This window comes from Cnephaeus nilssonii, assembly GCF_951640355.1.
Source record: "Cnephaeus nilssonii genome assembly, chromosome: 20".
Lineage (NCBI taxonomy): Eukaryota > Metazoa > Chordata > Mammalia > Chiroptera > Vespertilionidae > Cnephaeus > Cnephaeus nilssonii.
In genome coordinates this window covers 51084421-51103211 of record NC_137091.1, presented here as the reverse complement: position 1 = coordinate 51103211, position 18791 = coordinate 51084421, and the positions used below count along the sequence as shown (strand labels likewise).

Sequence of the window (18791 nt, the reverse complement as noted above, 5' to 3'; positions counted from 1 at the left end):
TTCACTCAGAGCCTTTGCACACATAGGAACCTATGCCTGGAAAATCCTCTCAATCCCATTCTACTGGTTGCCAATAACAGGGACCATTCATAGGACCCTAGACCTGGACTTAGAATTCTGGGCTTGGTGTCTCATCAAGGTCCCCAGGTCCCAGGGCTAGAAGAGTGGCTGTATGATACCAGGACCCCACTACGTCAGAGGCCACAAGTGTGAGAGGCCCTGAAATCAGGTCCACAACCCAATCCGCTAAGCGGCTCTGAACCTGCAGGAACCTGTGGGAACTAAAGGCTTGTTGAGAGCCTGTAACCCACCGCCAGGACCCAGGGGTTCAGGCTGCTCAGTGCCCTTGCCCAGCTTCAGAGCCGGGTGATGCCTCCATCCCTCAGGGCTCAGGCCTCAGGCCTCAGTGAAGACCCTACCAGTTACCTATCATTTACAGGATTTCTCCTTACTGCCCCTCACTGCTATTCTCTCTCTTCTAGTCTGTTCTTCTGAGGAGTTTTGAGAAAAGATTAGAACCCTAACTCACACTATGACCCTCTTTGGTTCACAGCCATTGATGTCAGCAGCTTCCTGAAAATGAAAAGAAAACTCACACAAAACTTTGCTTCATCTTCTTTGTTTCCTTTAGACATAAAACAGGGCAAAGTTTCCCCAATCCTCCCACCTCAGTCACACCACCACAGCCTTATAAGGTAGCTTCTCAGCCTGTCACCCTCTCCATCCAGTCACACCAGGTGGTACCCTCAAGCAACTCACTGTTCTGGCGCTGAGATGTGGGCTACAGGACAGGAGGCTGGAGGGCAAATGAGGTGAGGCTGAGTTGGACTCTGGAAGCAGGAAGTAGTTTGGAGGACATGGAGGACTCAATCCCGGCCTGTTGTGACTCAACCCGCCTCAGACACACCCTGCCCAGCGGGGACACTGCCTCTGAGGCCTCGTGACCCAGCACTGGAGCCTCAGATTCTGTGTACACACTGCGAAGGTCAAATTCACCACCAGGAGAAAGACCCTGGAAGTCAAGCTCCAACCAATGAGCACAGGGATAAGGCGCCTCTCCTGAGCTTTCATTGGATAAACCCAGCCATCCTTAGCGCTTGGCTCTTTGGGTAATGAAGCAATCTAGCCTCGCATGGGGCACTAGGATCCCAGTCACTCACTTCCCATTTCGAATATTGTTCTGGGGCGTCCAAGTAACACTGGGAACTGACAACTTTAGGTTTTAGGGCTGGTCACAGGTTTCCGGGGAGTGTTGTCTACAAAACTGAACTCTTGTTTGGAAACAGTATTTCAGATTCCTGGGTGAAAAGTGTTATTTCAATGACTCCTGAAGACTACAAATCTAAATGGATAACTATAAGTAAAGATATTTTAATTGACTTTTATAGAGAGAAGGAGAGAAACAGATTGGCTGCCTCCTGCATGACCCCCTAATGGGATGCAGCACATTACCACAGTTGTCGCCCTCAAATAAGAACTGAACTGACAATCTTTCTGTGCATGGGACGACACTCAAGAAACTGAGCCACTCCAGCCTGGCTTTTTTTTTTTTTTTTTAACATCAAAACATGACATTATTAAGAGGAAAAGCAGGCTATGAGAGGATATACACAATCCTATCCTATTGGTTTAAAAGAAAATTTGAAAGAATACATAGGCCAACACATTGACAGCTCCTACATTGTCTGCATGTCTGTGGTCAGTACACAATGTGAAGCTAAGCAGCTAACAGTTACTGAATGTTTTACTACAGGTGCCAGGCCCAGATTCGATGCTTTTCCTGCATTATTGTTTCATTTAATCCTCTCTGCAACCTGAGGTGGTTTAACCATCTATTTAATGGGGAGGAAATCCAGGCTCAGAGACTCAATATAAATTGACTGATTGTAGAGTTAATAAAGGCAGAGCTTGAAGTCAAACCCACCTGTCTCTAACAACAAAGCTCCGGCTTCTAATGTTAGGATCTGCTGGCTCCTAGAGGGTAGAATAGGGGATGCATTCCCATTAGGACAGGCTAGATGTTATTGAGGGTTATGAACAGCCCCAAAGCTTTAGTGGCTTAGAGTAAAGAAGGAATCATTCTTGTTCATAGCACATGAACACCCTCGTTCTCATGGAAACCGGATTAAGGAGCAGCCAACATGTAGGTTCCTGCTGGGTGTTATCAGAGATGGACAGAGAGGGCGGCCATCTCACTGGTCCCAGACTCTTCTGTTAGAGGTGACAGGCTTGACTTCCACCACATTTCCTTGGTCAAAGCATATCACTGGCTGCAGCCAACATCAGAGTGTCAGTAGCAGAACCTGACCTACTTAATGAGCCCAGTAAGGCGACCTCATGGTGCCAGCCTATTTTGGGGGACTGTGCAAGGGTAACAGAGAGGAATGGGGATTGGTAGGAAATGACAGTAAAAGTCAGTCCGGATGCTTCTTCCTCCTCCACCTAGACTTTGACCTGGAGCTGCCCAAAACCCAAGATTCAATGGAGTGAACTTCAAAAAAAAAAAAAGGAGAGCGCTGAAGCTTGTGAGTCTGTGAACCAACTGAAGAGTTCAAATTGACAGTTGGGAGAAGGGATCCGGAAGTCCCGCCCTAAGGGGATGCACAGGCACCACAACTCTCACTACCTGCTCTAACACCTGCGTAGTGCTTTCTGGGTAATGTAGTTTTTCCAATGCCAGAGGACAGCTCTCAACCCAGAGGATGACCTTGTTGAGTAAGGCCTTGAGGCCCCCACAAGTGGTGCTGGAGGAGGAGATGGGACTGGAGGGCTGCTTAACTGGTCCATACTGACAGATCTCTGAGGGGAGAGGGAAGGGAGTTCTGGAATAGATCCACCAAAGGATATATATAAGGAGGAAATGGGGGACATCTGTAATACTATCAACAATAAAAAATATAGCCCTGACCAATTTGGCTCAGTGGATAGAGCGTCGGCCTGCGGACTCAAGGGCCCCAGGTTCGATTCTGGTCAAGGGCATGTACCTTGGTTGCGGGCACATCCCCGGTGGGGAGTGTGCAGGAGGCAGCTGATCGATGTTTCTCTCTCATCGATGTTTCTAACTCTCTATCCCTCTCCTTCCCTCTCTGTAAAAAATCAATAAAATATATTTTTTTAAAAAAAAAATATATATATATATAGCCCTGACCAGTTTGGCTCAGTGGATAAAGCATCAGTCTGCAGACTGAAGGGTCCCAGGTTCAATTCCAGTCAAGGGTCTGTACCTTAGTTCCAGGCACATTCCCAGTGGGAGGTGTGCAGGAAGCAGCTGACCGATGTTTCTCTCTCATAAATATTTCCGACTCTATCCCTCTCTCTTCCTCTCTGTAAAAAAATCAATAAACTATATTGAAAAAACAATAAGAAATACAAATATTAATTTTTTATTTTTTTAATATATTTTATTGATTTTTTACAGAGAGGAAGGGAGGGGATAGAGAGCTAGAAACATCGATGAGAGAGAAACATCGATCAGCTGCCTCTTGCACACCCCCTACTGGGGATGTGCCCGCAACCAAGGTACATGCCCTTGACCGGAATTGAACCTGGAACCTTTCAGTCCGCAGGCCGACGCTCTATCCACTGAGCCACACCGGTTTCGTCTTAAATATTAAATTTTTAAAAATACTATAGCCCAGCTGGTGTGGTTCAGTGGTTGATCATAGACCTATGAACCAGGAGGTCATGGTGCTATTCATGGTCAGGGCACATACATGGGTTGCAGGCTCAATTCCCAGGGAGAGGGGAGGTACAGGAAGCATCCTATCAGTGATTCTCTCCCATCATTGATGTTTCTATCTCGCTCTCCCTCTCCCTTCCTCTATGAACTCAATAAAATATATTTTTGAATGTATGTTTTAAGCCAATTGTACTTAAATCAAAGTTTTAAATAATGTTTAAAACTTGCCCCTTCACAATTGTTGTACTATTTTATCATGAACGTTCTTGAGCATATTTGTTCCTACTCTACCAGAATGTTGGAAATAAAACATCATGATGAGCTACTGAAGTATCTTATCATGCCCCTGTTAAGTGCCATCATTTTGGCACTTTGAAGCTGACAATGATGAGAGTATTTACACCAGGAAAATTGAGAAATACTACAAACCTTGACTTCACTTATTGTACTATTGACTGCTTACTGGTAAACTTAGAAAAAAATGGAAAAGCACGTTAGCAATGCAGAGTAACTTATCAGTGTATGGTACAAGTGGGATTTAAATTGCCTTTAGGATTAAACTTGTGAAAAACATGCCCAGCCAGTATGGTTTAGCAGTTGAGCATCGAATCAGGAACCAAGAGGTTGTTGGTTTGAATCCCGGTCAGAGCACATGCCTGGGTTGCAAGTTCAATTTGCAATGTGGGTCGTGCAGGAGGCACCAATGGATGGAGTTCTCTCTGTTCCATGTTTCTATCTCTCTATCAATCTTCCTTCTTCTCTCTAAAAGCCATAACATTTTATTTTAAAATAAATAAATAAATAAATGTGTGGAAAACAATGCTTCCAGTATTCAAAGCCTATGGTTCCATATGGCAAAGAAGTCATGGAGTCATTGAGGAATGAGAGAAATTCAAACATACATCTTAGATGATACACACGACTCCTTTAGCTTAAAATAATGAATTTATTTAAACAATTTTAAAAAGAGTCTGAGCTGACATTTTAACAAAAGACATAAAGACAGTGTAAATCGATGCAAGAGAAAAACACTCACCATAAAAATTTCTTAGCTAAATGGAATTAAAACGAAGGTGAGTTAACACTGTATTCATTTCCAGGGCTACTGTTTGAAACGGTTAACCACTGCATGTGCTGCAGGGTAGCAGAAAAACTGGAATTTTCATATACAGTGGGTGAGTGGGGAGGTAAAAGGAATGATGCTTTTGGTGACAGTTCCCCCTATCTTAAATGTGAAACTTTCACCTACACTGCATCAGTTTGAGAAGTAAAACATACATCTATATAGAAAGTGAAGACAATATTTATAATACCCCAAACCTGGAAATAACCAAAACCACAGATAGACCAATAGACAAGTTGGTTATCCATAGGGCACAGTACTACTCAGAAATAAAAATTTTAACTATCCACATAAACATTAGTATTGAATCACAAAATAACTGTGTAGCAAGGAGGAAACCAGTATTTGTTAAAGACTACACAACTTATAATGCTTATAAACTTATGAACAATATGAACTATTTTATTGTAAAGAAAGGAAAATCCATGACTGCATGGAGGGCCAAGAAAAACAAAAAGAGAAATTATAAAAGGGCAGTGGGAAAATACAGAATGTGGCAAAAGTAGGTGTAGAGTTGTTTGTGTGGCAATTAATACAATAATTAATAATAATACAAGAAGAAACGCTTCCCTGCCAGTGTGCCTCAGTTGGTTGGGCACCATCCCTTGCCCTAAGTCACAGGTTCCATTCCTGCCTGGGTGCCCTGTAGGTGGTGTGCAGGAGGCAGCAGTTAGCTGCTTCTTTTCTATATCCCCATTTCTCATTCTGTCTCCTTCCCTCTCTTTCCAAAAAGTCAATAAATTATTTTAAAGATATATAAGATACTTATCTTTTAAAAATGAGAATAAACTCTTAGTTTTGCATAGTCACATCTTTAAGCCTGCTTTTGCCCTAACCTGTATGTGGGTGATGAGAGACACGATTATTTCACAAGTGATGGGTTTACAGCTTGATCCCTATGTCCAAGCTCGCAAAATAGTACACATGAGAAAAGTGCATGTTGTTACATTTCAGTATAAAGATACAGAAATAAAGCCTTACACGTACTTTAAAATAAAGACCTAGATATCCCTGTCTTGATAGGAAATTAAAATGTCAACCCTATATGGGCTCTACCATCTCTCTCCTAATTTCCTGAGGACCAGCCTTGCCTCAGTGGCAGCAAATGTTGACAAGCAGTGAAGACTACTGCCATTGGAATCAACAGGAATCACAAAAGACACATCCTGAGACTGATTACAGGCTTATCCTTCTTCTAGCTCTGAGGTCTTGCCTGCTGAGCAAACCTCAAGGTGAACACCCTAGACAGGTGAGGGGAATCCAAAACACTTACATTACTTTTTCTGCCAATTATTTCAGCCACAGGAGACAGTGATCGAGGTCCTGAGAGCGTCTGTACACAGAGATCACACAAGCCACAGCCCACGACCATTTCTAGGTAAGGTTGAGAAGAGGCACTTTTTATTAGATTTACTCCAGTCTTTCCCACGCACTATGAACACAGTGTTTCTCTCCTAATTGTGGTTCAATATAAACCTCAGTGTCTTAAAACAAAAGGCACCAGCCTATGAAATTTTATACATTTTGGCACATGGCAGCTTTACAGTATGTGGGAAGAAGCCCCCTAAACGTTGCTGGGAATTGTGAAATCCATACTGTGAACAGAGAATATAATGTGTGTTGTTCACAGAGGCACTACAAAGGCCTCCTTTTCTGGGTGACCATTGACATTACCAACAATACAGGCATTAGGCTGAAAATTAGAACCACAAAGTCATGCAGTCTTACTTTTAAGATTTTAGAATGCAGAATTAAATAAGGCTGTCTCCCGGCATAGACACAGCTGATCCTCACAGCCAATTGGACTGGAGGTCAAATCCTCCCAGTGTACCAACAGCAATCAAGGCTTAACAACACCAAGACTTTGCACTCAGCCCACAAAGGGGGGTATCAAGAGCGACCACCTAGGGAGATTGGGGAAGCTGAGCTATAGGGAGGCAGGCAAAAGGTGAAGACACCGAAGCAGGTCAGGAATAGAAGGGATGAAGGAAAGTAAACTAATGGACGACACAGTGTTCAGAACCACATTTATAAGGTTACTTAAGAATCTTCTGGAGGACCAAGATGGCGGCATAGGGCAGATGCCTGATTGTTGCCTACCACAACAATTTTGAAACTACAACTGGAAAACAGAGCAGAAACCATCCAGAACAAAGGCCGGAGGAATTGCTGAGAAGGAATTGACCGATGGGAGTTGGGATTGGGAAGACGAGGCCCCGCTGGGTCCCGAATCCAGGTGCGCTTGCCCGGCAACTGGTCGCCGCTGCAGACCCGAGTGCCGCCGCAGCGACCTCGGACCAGCCTGCCGCCGCGCACCGGGCGCACCGCAGCTTCGCCGAACCCGCCGCCCAGCAAGTTCCACGGCAGCCGCCCCGGAGCTTTGAGAAAATGGCCAAAGGAATGGCTGAGAGGGAATTGACCGACAGGAATTGGGATCAAGAAGACGAAGCCCCGCTGGGTCCCGGGTCCGGGTGAGGCCGCGCCCCTGGGTCTGGGTGAGGCCATGGGCCCCTGGGTCAGGGTGTAGCTGGATCCCCGGTCCGGGTGAGGCTGGGTCCTGGTGAGGCCGCGCGCCCCCGGGTCCAGGCGAGGCCGTGTGCCCCTGGGTCCGAGAGAGTCCACGCGCCCCGGGGTCCAGGTGAGGCCACGCGCCCCTGGGTCCGGGTGAAGCTGGATCCCGGGTCTGGGTGAGGCCGCGCCCCTGAGTCCGGGAGAGGCCACGCGCCCCTGGGTCCGGGTGAGGCTCAATCCCGGGACCAGGTGAGGCCGCGCACACCTGGGTCTGGGTGAGGCCACGCGCCCCAGGGCCTGGGTGATGCTGGGTCCCAGGTCCGGGTGAGGCCATGCGCCCCTGAGTCTGGGTGAAGCCGCGCCCCTGGGTCCGGGCGAGACCAAACCAGAGGGAGTCGGACCTGCATTACCACCATTTGTCCACCATCCAGAGCTGAAAAGTCAGTGCCGACATGTACACATAAGGAACTGGTGGACATTGAAATTGGGTCTCAAAAGAACTGTTGGTCCAGAAAGAAACTTACTACAGACTGGTTCATTTGCCTGTCAGCATAACTATTATTGCTCGTCTCACATTAGGTTCTTATAAGTATATTTCTAGTAACACATGATCTCACTCATCTAGGGGAAATGATGAACAACATAGACTGATGAACAAGAACAGACCCAGAAACAAGGAGGCATCGATCAGACTGTCGGGCCTCAGAGGGAGGGTAGGGGAGGATGGGGGTAGGGGGGAGACATCAACCAAAGGACTTGTGTGCATGCATACAAGCCTAACCAATGGTTAAGGACAACAGGGGGGTGGGGGCATCCATGGGGAGGGGTGGGGGATGAGAATGGGGGGATGAGGACAAATATGTGACACCTTAATCAATAAAGAAATTTAAAAATATATATATATATATAAAAAATTTTAGAATGCAATGATTAAAAGCCAATATTGGACAGAGTGATTTTCTGTCAGTATGGTGTGTCTTCAAAAGCAAAGAAAATTTGGGACCCCACCATATCTGTTTACATCTCCATGCTGAAAGATCACAACTTTCCTTCCAAATCATTCCAGGGAGTCCATAGAACAAAATTATAGGTACAAAAGGAAAAAAAAAAACACAACTTTACATAAAGATCATAAACCAGAAGAGAGGACTCAAAGCAGATTGCAGTAGAGTGACTTAGAAGCTGAAGCAATTCATCACAGCATAATGTGAGACCCATATTCCTGAAAGAGATCACACTTCGTAGCTGAGAATTGGTGCTCTGGATGACCCCTGGGTCAGTTCCATTCTCTATTCCGACATACAGGAATGAAGATCCTGTCAAGAGCTCAGAGTAATCATAATTTTCTCAAGCATAAGAGACAACATAGAATACACTTCCCCTGAGCACACACGGTGGTGACGGGTGCACACTTTTCAAGTGAGCCAGGTGTCAGAGGTGAAATCTCTTCAGCCACAAATGCTCATTGCAATATCAATCTGGTAGTAGGTCTGGGCATGTTAGCTAGTGCAATGGAGGTCCTTCAAGCTTCACACCTGAAACTTATGAGGAATCTAGCAGAGTGTATGTTCTCTTAAAAGGGGTTTATATTCAGATAAATAGGTCCCAAAAAATCACCTTCAGTGATGCTATTCTAAGTGAGAAAAATAACACATTACATGCACAATTAAGGCTTCTCTCCACTGTGAACTCTTTGGTGTTGACTAAGGGTAGAGCTTCGAATGAATGACTTCCCACAATCTGTATACTCATAAGGTTTTTCTCCAGTGTGAATTCTGTGGTGCTTATTTAAGCCAGATCTTTCACTGAAGGACTTCCCACATTCACATAAGGCGTGTCTCCAGTGTGAACTGTGGTGGCAAAGGAGCATAGACCTAGCAACGAAAGCTTACCCACAATCACCACATGCATATGGCCTCTATTCTGTATGAACTCTCTTGTGGATACGAAGGCTAGTATTAAACCTAAAAGATTTCCCACAATCACTACACTTATAGGGCTTTTCTCCAGTGTGAATTTTGTGATGCTTATTTAAGTCAGATCTTTGACTAAAGGACTTCCCACATTCATTACACTCATAGGGCTTTTCTCCAGAATGAACTCTCTGATGTTGAATGAGGCTTGAGCGAACACAGAAGGCCTTCCCACATTCACTACACTTGTAAGGCTTGTCGCCAGTGTGAATTCTGTGGTGACGAATGAAGGTAGACCTATCAACGAAAGCCTTCCCACAATCACCACACACATATGGCCTCTCTCCAGTATGAACTCTCTTGTGGATATGAAGTTGACAATTTAACCTAAAAGATTTCCCACAATCACTACACTCATAGGGCTTTTCTCCAGAATGAACTCTCTGATGTTGAATGAGGTTTGAGTTACGACGAAAGGACTTCCCACAATCTGTACACTCATATGGCTTTTTTCCAGAATGAACTCTCTGATGTTGAATGAGGCTTGAACTACCATGGAAGGACTTCCCACATTCACTACACTCGTAAGGCTTGTCTCCAGTGTGAACATTGTGGTGACGAATGAGGGTAGACCTATCAACAAAAGCCTTCCCACAATCACCACACACATATGGCCTCTCTCCAGTATGAACTCTCTTGTGGGTATTTAGGTTACTACTGAACCTAAAAGATTTCCCACAATCACTACACTCATAGGGCTTTTCTCCAGAATGAAGTCTCTGATGTTGAATGAGGCTTGAGTTACGACGGAAGGACTTCCCACAATCTCTACACTCATATGGCTTTTCTCCAGTGTGAATTCTGCGGTGCTTACATAAGCCAGATCTATCACTGAAGGACTTCTCACATTCATTACACTCATAAGGCTTTTCTCTAGTGTGAACTCTGCGGTGGCGAATGAGGGTAGACCTATTAATGAAAGCCTTCCCACAATCACCACACGCATATGGCCTCTCTCCAGTATGACCTCTCTTGTGGATATGAAGGTGATTATTGAACCTAAAAGATTTCCCACAATCACTACACTCATATGGCTTTTCTCCAGTGTGAATGTTCTTAAAGGAGTTCCCACAATCTGTACACTCATATAACGTCTCTCCAGTATGAACTCTCTTATGGTTTTGAAGTTGACCATTGGACCTAAAATATTTCCCACAATCACTACACTCAGCAGACTTTTCTCCAGTATGAACTCTCTGGTGTGTAACCAAGCTAGTTTTGCAGCTAAAGGATTTCTCAGATTCACTGCACTCACACGGTTTTTCTCCACTCTCAACTCTGTGGTGTTGAATGAGAATAGAGCTTTGTCTAAAGAACTTCCCACAATCAGTATATTCATAGGGATTTTCTCCAGTGTGAATTTCCCTTTTTTGATTGAGGTTCATGGTACATCTAAAACATTTTCCACATTTGTTATCCTCATAATTCACTTCTCCAGAGCAGACGCCCTGATGTTGACCAACTTTCTGGTTGCTGCTGGATGCTTTTTCACATTCACCCAAATGATGGTGACTTTTTCCACTGAGAAATTCCTGTGCAATCTCACTGCTACTGTGTGGCTCCTTAGTCTTGAGAGTTGCTGGGTGCTGTGGAAGATCTGAGATGGCAGGAAAGCCTTTCCCAACCTCCCCACTCATTGAAGGCACCCATGCTAAGTGGAAGCTGAACCTGTTCACAAACGAGGCCCTGTCCACAGCTTCTTTCCAGGGCTTCTCTCCACCGGAAACCCTCTGTTGCTCATGAGAGTTTGCACCGAAATAGAAGCCTCTCACACATGCGTCACTGAAGAAGGCTTTCTGCTCAAAGTCTGCTGCTCGTGACTCAATCAGGTGCAGGATATCTTTTAACACCGAGAAGCACTTCTTACAGAGATGGGTCCTCTGAGTAGCTGGAGCTGTCTCAGAAGCCCTGACCTGTGACTCTCCTTGTAGAGGTACATTCTGCTCAGAATGTGTCGCCTTATCTTCCATTTTATGCCAACAACCTAAAAACAGAGAATGGTAAAAAAAAAAAAAAACAACAATATTCACTCTGGTATCAGGGGGAAGATATAATACAAAAGTGTATTCCACATACTACACTGTTTCCATGCAATTGTCTCAACATAAGAGATCTGCAGGAAAGCTTAATAAGAAGTTGCTGTAAAATTATGGGCCTCTGAAGCTAACAAACCAGAAAAGACTTCACCAGAAATATGACAAAAAGATGGCAAACATCACATGGAAGAGAAGCAGAATCTCCCGCTCGCTGTTCTGCTAAGAGTGTCCACCTGTGCTTCTCTGCTGGTGACATGGGATGGCTGTGCAGGAGGATAGTTATGTCTGTTTCCAAGTTAAATTCAATAAACTAGTATCTGGAGTTGGAGGAAGAGTTACGCATATACACTGAGTGGCCAGATTATGATGATCTCTGAACACATAATAATCTGGCCACTCGGTGTACTTCTCTTGAGTACCTCATTTATTTGATATCAAAGATACTGTAAATTGTGCACCTGATCAGTCTTCCCCTATGCACTGGCTGATAGATAGCTCAGGGCAAATAGGTCGTTGATCTCCAGCAAAAGTCTAGAATACTCTTGGTACCCATTTGAGATACAAATTCATGAGTGGCCAGATTATTATGCATTCAGAGATCATAATAATCTGGCCACTCAGTGTATTTGCCCCTCATAACACAAGTGCAGGACAGTGTTTGTGCACACTGCACAGAGAGCAGTGCAGCGGAACAGGTGATGTAAAAGGTCACAAAAGGTGAAGGTAGCCAACAGTCTGATGAAATGACAAGTCAGCAAACTGTCAGGTATGAGAAAGAAAAGGAAGAAATGAGTTGTGGCCAGTGGCACCTGCACCTGCACCTAAACAGTGTTGCCAGGAGCACACTCGTGGTATGATCTGAACACAGCACTGGCACCATACCTTCCCCAGTTGCCACTCACAAGTGCCCAACCTTCTCTGAGTCCATTGTGCATATTCATCATGAGAGAACACCATGTTCTCATTGTACCTTCTACCCTACAAATACCTGGAACCTAAATATTCTGAGTATTCATGAAGGACAACAGAGGTGAACAGCAAGCCCTGGCCCAGAGCACCTTGGCATGCAATAGTATTTGATGAAAGAATATTACAGATAATAATTGACGGAGGGCCTTAGAAGAACTGTTCATGGTTCATGTAAGTAAAGACCATAACCTGGCTCAGGCAGTCACCAAGGACCTTAAGCTCGATGGAAGGGACAAAAGTGGAAGCCATGGATGTGGACATAGTAAACCTCCCAGGAAAAGGAAGAGCAGGGTTAACCTATTGATCTGTCTGTAGAACTCCTGACTCCCAGACACTTATCTGCACTTTGGCAGACAATGGGTCCTAGGGATGCTCATGGAGTCCATTCCTCAAGACTCTCCACACAGCTCAGCACTGGCAGCAGCAGCACGGTTGACAAGAAACTGGGGGAAAGTAGCAGAGTCCATGGACTGGCTGTGGGAGACAGAGAGCGACAGGTGGAGAATACAGGAAGAGAGGACATCACCTCAGGACACGAGGAGAGATGCGAAGTGCTTACCGATAGATGAGACAAGTGCAAACACTTCCAGCATCACATCGCAGTATAGAAGTCTCTGAGCCTCATCCAGGAGCTCCCACTCCTCCTGGGAGAAGGTGATGGCCACGTCCTCAAAGTTCATATTCTGGAATATTGGAGGCAGTTCAGTCCATGATCAGCTTATCTCTTAGGATTTTACGGTCATCATCCTCCCAATTTAGCGCACCCCTCTACTCCCAACATCTGAAAATATACCAGGTCTTCAAAGTCAGTCTCTCCTTGTATTACTAGGGATACTGTGCTTCCCCACAACAATAAGGCAGATAAGCAGATGGATGATACCTGTGCTCTGGGCCTCACATTGGGTCTGGTCAGTAAGTGGTTGTCAGGAACATAGGGAGGGAGAGTTGTGGGCCATAAAGAGAGTGTGAGGGATTTGACACTGGTCTTATCAGGCATCCCCCTGGCAGTGCCCTGGACTGTCCCTCTGAGACACCAAAGAACAGGGCATCACACTTTACCCTTCCAATCTCAATCGAGGGTGCTGAGGCCAACACTTTGCGCTACCTGTTCCACATAATTCTTTGTATCCCACTTCTCACATACAGCTGCATTCCCAGAGTCACACCTTCAACAACACAAAAACGTCATGAAGAGGAGGGGATGTTTTCTAATCACCTTCTTTTTAGCATTCTAACTCACCTCCTCTGTAATGTATTTCTCTCTTACCCTTCACCTTCCCCAAACCAGTAGAGATTTTTTTTTTTAACTGTTCAACAAATCTTTATTAACAGAGTACAATGGACAGAAAATGCTGGCAGTGTCTCAAAGCTGTGATGGGTGGGTGTGTACGCAGAAAAGGCCTTGTCTCTAGGCCAGGATGATCCCTTGGTTCTAGGCTCACATCTTCAGATCTTCTCATCATGGTGGGCCCTAGGCTGAGATCAGGCTCCCCACCATTCTCCGGAGGGAAGAATGGTGGTCTTTCGGGATAGAAGGAACTCTGACCTCAGCATTCCCCATTCTTCTGGCTCCCCAACTGACTTGGTTGCTGGGAGGGTGGGGGACAGGCCATGATGGGACTTGCACAGGAGGGGAACAGAACAGGGGTAAGGCGTATGGTGAGGACAGGGAGATCAGGGGAAAGCGCATCATAGCTGCAGGTGAAGGGGACCTCCAAAGGCAACTCCTCTTCTTCCTCATCCTTTCCCCAACTGCTGCTGGGTTGAGGGGTAAAATCCAGGCAGAGTTTAATACCCCACCAGCCCTAACTCCAGAGCTCTGACTGGGGGTAGGGAGTTCTAGAAAGGCCTGAGTTAATGAGTCAAGCTTGTGTGATACTGGAACATGACTGGACCCCCTGGAATACATAGGGATTCATGATCCGAAAGTGTGTCCCATATGTTCCCATAAGTCTCTGGGTTTGGTAGTATAAGCATGTATGTCCCTACTTGTATACCAGGAACTAGTACCCACATATGTTGTATGTCCATCTTTTCACATGGGCTCCAGCAAGTGGATGTGTGCGGGCCTGCCCACTCCTGTCCACCCACAGGTCCTCCTTCAGGCCTGGCTACTCAGGGGTCCTGGCCAAAGAGGTAGGTAGTGAGCTCAAGTCGGAGTCCCGGACATAGGCGCGAAGAGTGTAGGAGAGGGTGAGGAAGTCCTGGGTGCTGAAGATTGTGTCAGCCAGCGCAAAGGTCAAGGTAGATGGGATGACTCCCCGGCCATACTCCATCATCCATGTGTCTGGCCCCCACTCCACAGCCGTTGCCTCACCACGGTCTCCCCTGGGTAGAAGACCTCACTTTCGGTAGTGCCCTCTCTCCACTGGTGGAAGATGCCAGAGATTATGGTGTTTGAGATCTCGGCCCAATAGCGTCCAGAGTGGCCGCTAGAGTCAAGGGCGGTGCCGAACAGCAGCGGGCACTCGGACGGCGAGGCATGCAGAAGGCACCTGGCGCCCTTCCAGCCGCTCGCGTTCAGGAACGTCCACTGCAGTTCCTCGTCGGGCAGCACATGGCCTGGGTGCAGCCGCAGCTCCACGATGAGCAGAGAGAAGGCCAGCTCGTGGTCCAAGCCCGCGTACTGCCGCACCAGCTGCACCATCTCTTCGTCCCGGAAGACGAACCTCTGCATGCGCAGCTCCAGCCAGACAGCCGCAGCGGCCAGTACCCACCGCCCACTGCATCCCTGCGGACAGCGGACACCACTCGGCACAGAAGCCAGCGGGGCCTGAGGCTCTGCTTCCCACTGCCTCGCAGCCAGCAGCCAGCCATCCCCAGTAGAGATTTTCAAGCCCCGGTGACACTGATGTATGCTATCCCATTCCTATTGCTCGTGGTATCAGCCCAACAACAGGCAGGTGTGCACCTATATGACACCTAAATTCTGGACCTGGCATGTAGCGGCACAACACCCATCTTTTCAGGAGTTACCCTAAAATTCCCCATGTTGTATCATCCAGTTATCACCAGAAATGGACTCAACCTCAGTCCCTCTATGGCCATGAATTCACACTCCCTGTCCAAGAGCACATCACTCCTTCTCCCACACCTCCCTCACACCTGCACTCCCGCAGCCCCAGCTCCCATGGACATCTCCTTGGTCTCAGTCATTACTCAGCATGTGTGTTCCAGAGAATGCATGGCAAGTTCAAACAGTATCACATACTAACCTGACTCTGATTGCCCACACCCAAGACACAGCCTTCAGTTATGCTATGAAGGCCTCCCTCCCAACTTGTTTTTCCTTCCACCTCACCTACTGAGAACCGCATCAGCTCAGTTACCCAGAGCCCACCTCTCCCGCTGCTGCACTTGATGTCCCTTCTCCACTCACAGCCCTCATTCCTCAACTCCCACTGCCTATGGCCCTCTACCCCATGCCCAGTGAGTCTCCCAGATGCCCACTCAGGCCCATAAGCAAGTCAACCAAACTGGAGGCAACACACCAGGCCACACGAAGGGTCACAAGAAATCCTGGAGAGTGTTTAGGAAGTAAATACCCACCAGCCACAGTCTCACCTTTTTTAAATTACTCTTTTATCTCAAATTAATTAAAAAGTTGATCTACAAGTCCTCCCTGCTCCATACTCATTACTATTTTTTTAAGTAGTCTTCATCATGATCTACTTCTCAGACTTCCAGATGGTTATGAACTGGTCTCTGAAATATATCTTACCCTAATAGGAAAAATAGAGCGTCGGTCTGTGGACTGAGGGGTCCCAGGTTCGATTCCGGTCAGGGGCATGTACATTGGTTGCGGGCGCATCCCCGGTGGGGGGTGTGAAGGAGGCAGCTGGTCGATGTTTCTCTCTCATCGATGTTTCTAAATCTCTATCCCTCTCCCTTCCTCTCTGTAAAAAAATCAATAAAATATATTTTTTTAAAAAAAAGATTTTATATTCCTCATGAACATGACTGTTCCCACTATGAATTTTTCCATGACAGTTGATGGTGCTTCCATACCTGCAGGTGCTAAATCCAAACCTTCACATCATCTCTGATTCCTACCTCTCTCCCCAATCCTCAAAATTAGAAAATCCAGGTGGCCACACCTAAAACCCTGATCCCTAATGCAACTGCTTCTTCCACATCCACAACCACCACTGTGCTCCCGTCACCATCACACTCACCAAGGCCATCACAGCAGCTTCCATTGTAGTCTTCCTACCCCCGTCCTCACACCCATACTGTGCATCATGCTGCAGTCACGGGAGTCTAATGAGACCTGGGACACATCACCTGCTCTGCTGCTCCAATTACCCCAATGACCCCTCCACCAGCAGAACAGAAACCCAAGTTGTCACAAAGCTGCTCTGGACTTGACTCCTGTCCCACTGTTTCCAGCTCCTATTTTTATAACATGGACACCAGCCAAAACCGGTTTGGCTCAGTGGACAGAGCGTCGGCCTGCGGACTGAAAGGTCCCAGGTTCCATTCCGGTCAAGGGCATGTACCTTGGTTGCAGGCACATCCCCAGTAGGAGGTGTGCAGGAGGCAGCAGATCGATGTTTCTCTCTCATCGATGTTTCTAACTCTCTATCCCTCTAACTTCCTCTCTGTAAAAAAATCAATAAAATATAAAACATAAAATAAAATAAAATAAAAAGACCATAACTTTCTTTTAAAAAAAAAAAAACACACACAAAAAAAACATGAATACCTGGTCGTCCCTGAATCACCTTAGTCTTGACTTAAAGCCTTTGCACATTCTGGAACCCATGCATGGAAGGGCCTATCACCGGCAATTCCACTGGATGCCAAAATCAGGTGCCACTCATCTGACCCTTGACATGGACTTAGGATTCTGGGCTTGGTGTCCCTTCAAGGACCCAAGGTCCAAGGTCCCCGAGAATAATGGCTGGACAGTCCCAGGACCCCCCTATCTCAGAGGCCACGATAGTGTGAGGCCCTGACATCAGCCCCACAGACCAGCCCCCTGAGCGGCTCTGCACCTGCAGGAACCTGTGGGAACTGAAGGTCTGTGGAGGGCCCGGCACCCACCGCCAGGACCCAGGGGTCAGGCCCGAGGTCACGTGACCAGGAGAGGCCTGCACCCCTCAGGGCGGTCCTCAGGGCGCACTCCTGCTGGGTGGCTGTGGTCACAGGGTCCCCCCCCCTCCCTGCTGTCCTCTCCCCTGTGGTCGGCTCCTCCTCTGGGCAGTTGGGGGGACGTCAGAGCCGCATCTCAGGCCGCGTCCCTCTGTGTTCACAGCCCCCAGCCCGTCCCCTGAGGAGGAAGTGACCCTCCTCCCGGAGCCGCCGCTCCTCCTCTCTGTCGCCTTTAGACACACACAGGCCTGGCTCCCCCTCCCGGCTCAGCCCCCACGGCCTCCCCGGCGGCACCGCAGCCCGTCGCCCTCCCCTCCCCCTGCGCCCCCCACGGGCACTCACTGCTCTGGGCGCTGCGGCCTGGGCTGCGGGGCTGAGCGGCGCCGGCCCCGAGGCGGGAGGGCCGATGGGGTGACGCTGAGGGAACTCTGTCCGCGGAGAGGAGGCGGGGGGCACGGGGACCCCAGTCCCGCCGGTTGGGGGTCAGCCCGCCTCAGACACCCCTGCCCAGCGGGACGCGGCCTCCCACGGCTCCTCCTTCTGGCGATGGGAGCGCTGAAGCCCGGGAGGCGGTGAACAGCTTGAGGAAGTCAAAATGTCCGCCACGAAGAGGACTCCGGAAGTCCCGCCCTAACCGGATGCACTGGCTCCAAATGCTTTTCGTAAGCGCATTGCTTTCTGGGTAATGTAGTTTTCTCAACCGCCCAGGAGAGGGCCAGCTTTCCAGCCCAGGAACTTGAGGAACCAGGTGTTGTAGCTGCCAGTGGGGCTGGGGAAGGAGGGGATGGGACCGGAGGCCTGGTTACCTGGGACAGACTGACGGATCTCCCAGGGGAGGGGGGAGGACTGGGAGAGTACCCCAAAAATATATGCACAGAGGGGAAATGGGAGACATATGTAATATCGTCAACAACAAAAAATACTATCTATTTTAAAAATATTTCAAAAGAAGATAGGCCAGCTGGTGGGTCTGAGTTGTTGAGTGACAACCTACGATCCAGGAGGTCACGGTTGCATTCCTGGTCATGGCACATACATGGGTTTTGGGTTCAATTCCCAGTGTGGGTGGAGACTTGCAGTAGGCAGCTAATCAGTGATTCTTATTATTGGTGTTTCTATCTCTCTCCATTCCAAGAGAGAGAGAGAGAGAGAGAGAGAGAGAGAGAGAGAGAGAGAGAGAGAGGGAGGTACTGTGCTAATTTGTCTATTATGGTGTCCCAGTCACAACCAGGCCTTGGCTGGGGACAGGGGCGGGGACTTCCGCCCCCAGCACTAACATCTCGCTGCCTTTGTGCATCCCTGCCCACAGCTGAGGTGAAGCTGCCTGCGTGTGCCCCGTTCAGCACTGCTGTGAAGCTGCGGGGCGGGGGGGTGGGGGGAAGAGCTGGGGTTGACGGGGAACCTCA

At 47.7% G+C, this 18791-nt stretch overlaps 1 protein-coding gene and 1 pseudogene across 3 annotated transcripts; both read right to left on the bottom strand.

The window, feature by feature from the left end:
* Window positions 1-8058: 8058 nt before the first annotated feature.
* LOC307116590 (uncharacterized protein) lies at window positions 8059-13437 on the bottom strand. 2 transcript variants are annotated; one of them, XM_079800685.1, is made up of 3 exons: window positions 13351-13437; window positions 12851-12974; window positions 8059-11270 (listed from the first exon to the last, which is right to left on the bottom strand). In XM_079800685.1, exons 2-3 carry the CDS (start codon window positions 12969-12971, stop codon window positions 9232-9234), a joined length of 2160 nt encoding a protein of 719 aa, XP_079656811.1. In that variant the 5' UTR covers window positions 12972-12974; window positions 13351-13437; the 3' UTR covers window positions 8059-9231. The 2 variants fall into 2 exon arrangements, with proteins under 2 accessions (XP_079656811.1, XP_079656810.1); XM_079800684.1 differs by lacking the exon at window positions 13351-13437 and having other exon boundaries at window positions 12851-12981.
* A 967-nt stretch (window positions 13438-14404) lies between these two features.
* Window positions 14405-17980, bottom strand: LOC307116591 (sigma non-opioid intracellular receptor 1-like; annotated as a pseudogene). The gene is made up of 2 exons (XR_013815294.1): window positions 17728-17980; window positions 14405-15022 (listed from the first exon to the last, which is right to left on the bottom strand). The product of XR_013815294.1 is annotated as a sigma non-opioid intracellular receptor 1-like (transcript).
* Window positions 17981-18791: the final 811 nt, after the last annotated feature.